Source organism: Odontomachus brunneus, unplaced genomic scaffold (assembly GCF_010583005.1).
Source record: "Odontomachus brunneus isolate Ranch 3 - 2012 unplaced genomic scaffold, Obru_v1 Obru_scaffold_073, whole genome shotgun sequence".
Lineage (NCBI taxonomy): Eukaryota > Metazoa > Arthropoda > Insecta > Hymenoptera > Formicidae > Odontomachus > Odontomachus brunneus.
In genome coordinates this window covers 1,087,404-1,096,747 of record NW_022639523.1, presented here as the reverse complement: position 1 = coordinate 1,096,747, position 9,344 = coordinate 1,087,404, and the positions used below count along the sequence as shown (strand labels likewise).

The 9,344-nt window shown below is 34.1% G+C and overlaps 2 protein-coding genes across 5 annotated transcripts in view; both read left to right on the top strand.

Moving 5' to 3' along the window:
- On the top strand, positions 1–6,501 carry LOC116847038 (mucolipin-3-like). Of its 3 annotated transcripts, XR_004378642.1 has the most exons (4): positions 1–190; positions 2,475–2,757; positions 3,202–5,698; positions 5,817–6,501. XR_004378642.1 is itself a non-coding variant. In XM_032821609.1 (3 exons), exons 1-3 carry the CDS (start codon positions 36–38, stop codon positions 4,666–4,668), a joined length of 1,905 nt encoding a protein of 634 aa, XP_032677500.1. In that variant the 5' UTR covers positions 1–35; the 3' UTR covers positions 4,669–6,501. The 3 variants fall into 3 exon arrangements, 2 of the variants coding, with proteins under 2 accessions (XP_032677500.1, XP_032677501.1); XM_032821609.1 differs by having other exon boundaries at positions 3,202–6,501; XM_032821610.1 differs by lacking the exon at positions 5,817–6,501 and having other exon boundaries at positions 1–172; positions 3,202–4,668.
- A 1,067-nt stretch (positions 6,502–7,568) lies between these two features.
- The window catches only part of LOC116847040 (kelch-like protein 5), a 4,618-nt gene continuing 2,842 nt past the window's right edge, over positions 7,569–9,344 (top strand). The window contains exons 1-5 of one of the 2 annotated variants that reach the window (XM_032821611.1): positions 7,569–7,837; positions 8,239–8,400; positions 8,526–8,839; positions 8,957–9,052; positions 9,127–9,316. In XM_032821611.1, the coding sequence (XP_032677502.1) occupies positions 7,600–7,837; positions 8,239–8,400; positions 8,526–8,839; positions 8,957–9,052; positions 9,127–9,316 (1,000 nt within the window). In that variant the 5' untranslated portion in view covers positions 7,569–7,599. Of the gene's footprint in view, positions 7,950–8,238; positions 8,401–8,525; positions 8,840–8,956; positions 9,053–9,126; positions 9,317–9,344 lie in introns of both variants that reach the window. The other variant, XM_032821612.1, reaches the window with a different exon arrangement.

Below are 9,344 nucleotides of genomic sequence, written 5' to 3'. Positions count from 1 at the left end.
ACTTCGTCGTATTGGATACATCGAAGTCCCGCAGAATGCAAACACACAAAAGGGTGCAACGCGAGGACTCCACGGGGAACATCCTGCGCAATCGTTCTTGGAGTCACGGTCTCGACGACGAGAATGAGGTCGCCAGCGAGAACGTATTGCTGAACGAAGCCAACGAGCCAAGGTTCGCGCGTGAACAAATGTATGAGCTAACAAGCAGCCTTATCAAAATTATTCACAGATCGTAGAGATTACACGCTTAGTGATATCGCGAGCACTATTGAATCACGTGTCTCGATAATTATTAATGAACTAAGATAAAACAGAGAGTTGCAAAACAGTTTAGACACAATGAAGTTGGGAGCTCACCAAACTATCAAAATTGAGAATTATTACTGATAGATTTGCTCTATAATTGTATATTATTAATTATTATTGATATTATTATATCATTGATTATTATCTAGTACCCTTAATTATGTTATTAATTATATTATGATTATATAAATCCCTTGATAATAATTCTAAATTTTGTTAGCTTGGTGAGCTTCCAACTTCATTATATGCTTAAACTGTTTTGCCACTCACTGTACACACAAAGAAACATATACTGCACACAAATAAATTTATTTCAAATATTTTATAAATTTACATATCTACAAATTTATCATGCAAGTTTACCTCATCTGTCAAATGTATTCAAAATATATTCTGAATTTAAATAAATTTAGTCAATTTCAAACTAATTTTTTTCTTAGATAAAATTTTTTGATATTCTTGTAAAAAGAATAAATTCTTCTTTTTTAAGTACATACACATATAATAAAATAAATTTCTCTAAAATTTGTAATGAATATATTCAAAGATTATTTTCAAGAAAATATTCTTTGTTGAAGGTAATAGAATTATTTCAGAAAAAGACTGTGTAATACTAAATTGAGTAATCACTTTTCTTAACAGTAGAATGATATTTTTGCACGCATAATATTTGTGTACGCATCTTATATGTAACAGTTTGTCTCGATGTCATCGCGTTCAGGTCGATACAATTTTTACTTCGAGTAACTTAATACATTTTGAATTAGAATGTTCGACTATTGTGAGTTATGCATGATATATTTCAACCGCGTGACGACGATATGACATTATGATAAATGGTAGTAGTAACCGTTTGATAAAGCTACATATCGTTGGAAACTCGAGACGGTTGTGGTCTGTCTGTGTTATATGTCCAAGCATTAAAAAACGCACTACAATGTTGTAAAAGTCATCGATTATTGTCGTCACATATACATGTCGACAAAAACATAAACTTCTAACTTGATGTTAATTTCTTACACAAATTATATAGTGCTAACATTATTTAACACATGTTCTTGTTTTTACATTGTTGTATGTCTATGTAACGCAATTTTGTTAAAATGAATGAATTCTTATGGAGTTAAAACGCGCGTTTGGTTAATGCCATATTTTGTTATACCTCTGTGATAAATATCTTGTAATTTGTAAATACCTTGAATAATTTTAATGTTTTATTTGTTGCCTATTTTATGCCATTGGGGAATACGTAGTTACGAAATATGCCTCTTATTTTACGTTGTTATCGCGCTAAGGTTACTATTCTTCGGTCGATAGTATTATCTGCTAAATTTCACTAAACCCTTATGTCATTTGTTCAACTCGTATCATTTTAATGCTTGTGTGCAAAAAATAACAATTGTACAACACCGTTAAATATATCATCATTGTTGACAACCAAATGTTATAGTAAACATATGCATTTGTATACACAAACATAATTACAATAAATATTATATTATAAATATTACGATATACTATCTAGTGATTACTATGTTACTATAAATACATATAATCTATTTACTTACTAATTTATTAGTCATGCTCAGAGATAAGATAATGCGAAAGTATTTTTATTTTATTTTTCTTACCAATTCAAATGATCGATAGTATCTCTTCACAAAAAGTCAATAACGATTATATAGATGTATGATGTATAATTTATAGTTTTCGTCTATGTGAATATCTGATGATCCAAGAATGATCTGAGATACTTTTAATGCTATTCGCACTATCTTTTTCAGTATTATTATCTCGTATATTAGACATTTTAATTAGAAACACTTACTGTTTCATATACGCGCGATTATATGTGAGCGCGATCGTTTTCCCCCGTGTAAAATATTATATTTCTACTACCTTTTGATATTGAATATAAAATATGTAATGAGATGGAAAAGGAAAAAGGGATGGAGAAACAATCAGTATCAATTGACAAGATTCTCAAGTAAAATGATATAATATTATAACTATGAATACTCAAAAAAGTAAAATATACATTTGGAGGGGGAGTTATTAAATAATTAGAGCATATAAAATATAGTGAAATAAAAACATAATATAATAAGAATTTTCCTGAAAATACTATGAAACATTATAAATAAAACTATGAAACTATGTGGTTGCAGGCAGAATTCTATTTCGACGGAATGCAACTCTTGCCCGGTCGTGACGTTCGCGGAGGAGAAGATGCGTCGCAAACTACGATTTTTCTTTATGAATCCGATCGAGAAGTGGCAGGCGAAGCGACGTTTCCCCTACAAATTTATTATTCAGCTCATCAAGATCTTCCTTGTGACCGCACAACTCTGTTTGTTCGCGCACAATAATTATATGCACGTAAACTATACATGGGACAACCGAATCACGTTCTCTCATCTGTTTTTGATGGGATGGGACTCTGCTCAAGAGGTATGTACCTTTACTTACTCGCACATGCATGAATATAGATGATAATTTCATTTCTCAATAATATTGAGCAGAAAGTATAAATACTTTAAAATTTTCACTTTTTGTACAGCATTATTTATCAGATGCAAATCGACAAGTGATCAAGCGTCATCGAGTCATCGAGCGTTTTTACTACTTTATATTTTGATCTTTATATCGAGACTTAATGTAGCTATATATCTACGGGCTTATTTTGCATACATATATATTAAAAAAGAAATAAAATTGTGTGTATGCGACACTTTATTAGAGATAACTTCCTAAGTTTCTTTCGTCAAAATATCAATTTAAAACATCTTGAAAATAAACTCTTTAATTAAGTTAAGACAGTATCTTCTTCTTCGATCACTAGTTTCTGAGAACTAAGCAGATGAATGTATTTACAAAAGTTATATTACGTTTCAGGTGCCCGCGTATCCACCAGCGACAGGACCATTGGCCGTTTACAAACGCAGCAGTTTCTACGATGCTATCGATTACGCTCTGCAAGGTTACTACAATATTGACGACGCCATCGGTTCATACTCCTACATCGCCGAAAATAATTCGGTTGGACCCTTAACTTTGTGTCTCTATCAATACAAAGAAGGCATTATATTCGGCTTTAACGAGAGCTACGTGTTCGATAACGAGGTAGTGGAAACGTGCATGAACATCACTCTGGAAGCTTTCGACACGTTCAATTCGTCGCAAAATCTACTGCAGGACAAAAATATTAATGTCAATTTCTCTGCGCTGGTACGTGCTCAACTCAAGTTTAGTCTAAAGACGGTAAACCTGAAAGCAGCGGGACCGATGACGCCGCCTGATTGCTATCGTTTCAATATTCGAATTAATTTCGACAATCGTGATTTCGACGGACAAATGTTACTCTCGTTGGACGCCGAGCCGAGGAAATTGCAGTGCAAAGGTGACACCCGTTATATCACGGACAATCGCATCGAGTCAGCACTGAGGACTCTGCTGAATTTGCTCGTCATATTGATCTGCTCAATCTCCTTCGTTCTGTGTTCACGTGCGATTTATAGAGCGCAAATGTTGAAATTCGATACAATGAACTTTTTTAAAAATACATATGGCAAAATGTTGAGTCTCGAAGGTCAATTGGAGTTCCTGAACTTCTGGTACATCATGATTATCATCAATGATCTACTAATCATCATTGGTTCCATCATAAAAGAGAGAATTGAACGCCAGCATTCGAGCAGCGACCACTGGAGCATATGCAGCATATTTCTCGGTACTGGCAATCTGTTGATGTGGTTCGGCGTGTTGCGTTACCTTGGTTTCTTCAAGACGTACAACGTCGTGATCTTGACTTTGAAGAAAGCAACGCCGAAAGTAGCGAGGTTTCTGATATGCGCGATCCTCATCTACGCCGGCTTCACGTTCTGCGGCTGGTTGGTACTCGGCCCGTACAACATGAAGTTCCGCTCTCTCGCGACCACATCCGAGTGCTTGTTCGCGTTGATCAACGGCGACGACATGTTCGCCACATTCTCCATCACGTCTTCCAAGTCACCGGTGCTGTGGTGGTATTCTAGGATTTATTTATATACATTCATCTCGCTTTACATTTACGTCGTATTAAGTTTATTCATTTCTGTGATAATGGATGCCTACGATACCATTAAGATCTATTATCGCGACGGTTTCCCGAAGAACGACTTACAGACATTTATAGCACCGTGCACAGATGAGGCATCGAGCGGTCTCTTCATGGACGAGTCAGAGAAGAGCAATCTAACGGACATACTTGATCGGTTTTGTTGTTGTCGAAAAAGGCCCTTTTACGAATCTTTCTCGGAATCGTCCACCGCAGACTGCTCGACTAAGTGCGAGCAAGTCTCTGGAGGAGCCATCTGCGTATAGTGCGTTAATTGAGAGTACTTGGAAGTCTTACGGCGCGACTACAAATACTCAATAATTTGATTGTGTCAACATCTTTAATCTAGAACGATCCTGGTTAACGAGTCTACATGTCGCAGTACAGATAAGATGTAACAGAAGAGACTAATGCTGTAATTCTAAACAGAATCGTAAGTCTCGCAACTTGTTCTCGTAAAATACGTACGAACTTATGAGTAGATTTACAATTTTATGCAATATTATATGTTGTACAATTAATCGTAAATATCTACGATTTCATGTAATTTACGATATTTACAAGTGATTATATGACATATGATATTGCACACAATTGTAAATCTACTTATAAATTCTTACGAATTTTACGAGAATAAGTTACGAGACTTTCGATTCTGCTTAAAATTGAAATATAAATAATATCTTCACAATGTGAGTAGACGAACGTATATTTTTTATTTTTTAATGTAACTTACATATGTTATAATTGTGCTGATATAACGAAAATAATAGTAAAATAGCATATAAATAATTATTTTACCAAAGTTAGCACTTTGTTCAAAAATACGACGATTAGTTTCTTCAACGTGAGAAGGATTGAATAAAAGTAGGATCAATTTTTTTAACATCGATGTAGATGCGATTTTACATTAAAGTATCTTTATACGGAAGACGAAAGAGATTCTGTAACCATGGTTAGTTCTTATTGGTGTTGATATAGCCAAAATATACAACCAGACGGCTTGCCATATGTTTCTGTTACTGCCACCGCATAAATTTCGTTCTGTAATATTTTAAAAAAGCATCTATTTATAACATATCGACAGAAAATCTTCTTTTAACTTTTAATACTTATAAAATAATTGTTTTAACGTTGCGTCACGCGTAAAAACTTTTATTTGATAATATTTAATTGAAATTACCAGAATAATTTCTTATATCCGCGTGCAATATTGCACGCGACATGCACTTTTATTGTACTTTATGATGCTTTGTTCTTTTTAGCTGCACTGCTGAATTAGTGCAATAAGTTAGAGTGAGAGAAAGTATTGGTCTGTTCTTTTCAGCTACACTGCTGAACTAGTGCAATAAGTTAAAGTGAGACAAGTATATTTTTTCTCATTCTAACTTATTGCACCAGTTCAGCAGTGCAGCTGAAAAGAACAGACCAATATTTGTTTCACTTTAACTTATTGCACTAGTTCAGCAATGCAGTTAAAAAGAACAGATCATAAGTTAGTGCTGACACTGAAAAACTGATGAATTCGCATAATAATAGTACATTATTATTAAGGTATGTAATTTCAAAAAATATATTCTTGAAAAAAATAAATGACAGGAACTTTTCATAGTTGTAGCTCAATTGTTACACAATCGTTGTAGTGTTACATACCAAAGTTATCGTAAAGAAGATCATACTACGTATTTAAATATACAGCGATATAACTATTTATTTACAACAATTTAAGTAAAGTACATAAAATCTGATCAAGTTATAGCAGCTCTGCATTTAGTTAGACAACTATGTATAAAGTTATTCGATATAAAATTGATCTTATAGTAGAAAAATAAACAAACATGCAGGATTAATTATATATAACCCAGAATTAAAATGTAAATTAAATAGTCGGTTTATAACCATAGTTATATCCTGATGCATATGTGTATTATATTAAAAATCATGGTTATTGTGTCAAGCAAATTCTATTTGCGTCTGTATGTAAATTATATAAATATTTGTAATTCATATAGAACATGCTCGCACAAGAAACTATCCAAAGAAAAATATTTATATATTTACATTGAAAAGTACAATAAATGTCTGACTTTTCTAATGAAGATTGTTATATTATTTTACTCATACAATTCCATTTTGAAAAACTGACTTTAAAGCCTGAAGGACTCTTACACAAAGGTAAATGTTACAGTAATTGGACCTTGTTTCAATGATTAAATCATTAATAATATATTTGTATTTAATATTTCTGAGAAATCCTATAACAAATTTTGTCAAAATATTTCTATTTATGTTAATTTGTAATATTATTTAATAATCACTCAATCATTGAATCTGTATTATTCGTTAATTAGGACATGATTTATTTTTTCACTTCAATTACTGATACAACTAATATTATCTAATATATCTTATTAAAATTTATAATTGATGGTTATTATTTTATTTCCTACTATTTATCGATCGCTCAGATAAAGTTTTATATTAAACGTTGGTTTTGTTAGTAATCCATTAATTATTTATTAATAAAAATGTAAAATTCGTATTAATAAATTTATTTATTAATAAAAATGTAAATTTTTTTTTTGTACTTTGTTGTTAGTTCAGTTATTGGAACATTTAGCATGTAACATCTTAAGTGACCTTTGTTTTACTAATATTACACGATTATATCAGCACTTATTTAGCATAGTGTTTTGATTATTGCTCCATAAATATTTACATGTACATAAAATCGATAGTGTCAGCATATGACATCAACATGTTTAGTTCATTTTAGATAAGGGTGTTTTCGCTTCGGAGTTCGTCATCCACCTTGACATCCCTTTGCCACCCGTCTACTGCATGCATGTGCATATACCTTCGTGAATGCACACCAACGTTCGACACGCACGCTTAGCTCTTTGTTTACTCTATGTGGTGACGTATATACATATGTGTACGTACGAGCAGCGCACTGCGAAAGAACGTGAGTGAGCGGCTCGATGCAATCGAATGCCCGGGAGCAACGGCAATAGTCAGTGCCGAGCCGAGTAGTGCCGAGTGCGCTGACCCGTGCAAGTGAGATGAGTGATGGTCATTGACCGCGACTGAGCGCGATCTATTGTTTACATTGGCGTGCATCTTCACGCATCTCCAGAGTTGTGCGTGTTTCTCGCAAGTGGACCAATCGAACTGTCATTGTCATCCTCTTCGCCTCGATGTCGTCGTCGTCGTCGTCGTCGTCGTCATCGTCATCGAAAGTAGCGGCAAGCGTTCCCGCGAACAAAGGCGACCAGCAGGAGTTCCCACTGACCTTGGACAAAGATGCCAGCGAGCACAGCATCTCCAGCATGATCTCGTGCGTGTCCGTCTCGCCGAAACATGCAGAGAATAGCCTGCGCGTCATGGAAAGCTATCTGCACAAACAGCAGCTGACGGACGTCACGCTGATCGCGGGTGAGCGGCTGGAAAACTGTCTCTGCAATAATAACGCGTCTGCACTGTAACGTGCAACTGTCAATGATTGGATAATGTTCGCTAATGATTAATCGAATGTCTCGGTTGAAAGGTAGAGAATTGGCATCTCAAAATTAATGACTCTAATGAATAATTAAAGTTGTCAAAGGTTTCTCCCTTTTCATTTTTATTATTATTAAAAATTGTTATTGGAACCTTTTGTCAGTGAATAATTTGATGCTGTTACTTGAAGTTCCTGATTAGTAAATAATAAAAGATATAAGTGAGAACACATCTTATTAATTTATATCCAATAATTTGACCTAATATTAATGTATCCTTTTCTTGCCAGGTCTCAAGAATTATGTCTTTTTGTACTTTATAATTTGTATTTGTTGTAGGAAATAGACGTTTTCCAGCTCATCGATTGGTGCTCAGTGCTGGGTCTGAATACTTTGCTGCTATGTTCACAAGTTCACTGCGAGAGGCAGTGCAAGATGAAATAGAATTAATGGATGTAGATGGAGATGCATTATGGGCTTTAGTTCTTTATTGTTATACAGGTTAATCCTATTTAATATTCTGCATTTATCTTATAGACAGACAAAATTTAAAGATAATATGAACATATAGTATTAATCATATTGTTAACATTCTCAATAATGTTGACTTTTATATATATGTTTAGGTTGCATAGAATTACAAGAAGATAGTGTAGAGACCCTTCTTGCAACCGCATGCTTGCTGCAATTGAATCCAGTTATTAAAGCTTGTTGCCAATTTCTTGTTAAACAACTTCATCCAAGCAACTGTCTTGGCATACGGATGTTCGCGGATACACAGGGTTGTACAGAATTATTTGAGCATGCGCATGCATACACGACCAAACATTTCATGGAAGTTACAAGAAACCAAGAGTTCTTACTTTTATCTGCTAATGAAGTTGCAAAACTACTCGAATCTGAGGATCTTAGTGTTCCATCAGAAGAAACTATCTTCCATGTAAGATTTATTACATGCTGTCATTTATCAAAGTAGATAGTGAAATTTATATAAAATATTTCCACACGCCCCATCTTTTTGGAACAATCTTGTTATTAAAACTGTTGTTATTTTTAGGCACTTATGACTTGGCTGGAACATGATCCAGAAAATAGGAGCAAAGACGCTAGCAAATTACTAGGTTTAGTCAAATTACCGTTACTATCACCCGCGGTGAGTTCATTTACACTATTTCATCTCAGTTCAAAACCGTATTATGTATTGGCTCAACTAATAAATTAAAACAGTTTATAGCTGACAATATCGAGAGCAACGAAATGTTCAAGGACCAAAGGATGGCACAGGAATTAGTAATGGAAGCATTGAAGTATCATTTGTTACCTGAACGAAGGCCTTTGCTACAATCAGGAAGAACAAAGCCAAGAAAGGCTACCGTGGGTACGTTGTTAGCTGTTGGAGGGATGGACGCTAACAAAGGTAATTTAATAAGTACGAAATATATATA

Excerpts from the sequence above, each read along its gene's own strand:
- LOC116847038 (XM_032821609.1), top strand. The coding sequence starts at position 36 with ATGCAAACACACAAAAGGGTGCAACGCGAGGACTCCACGGGGAACATC. Across the intron at positions 191-2,474 it reads AGGTTCGCGCGTGAACAAAT|GCAGAATTCTATTTCGACGG; the intron begins GTATGAGCTAAC and ends ATGTGGTTGCAG. Across the intron at positions 2,758-3,201 it reads GATGGGACTCTGCTCAAGAG|GTGCCCGCGTATCCACCAGC; the intron begins GTATGTACCTTT and ends ATTACGTTTCAG.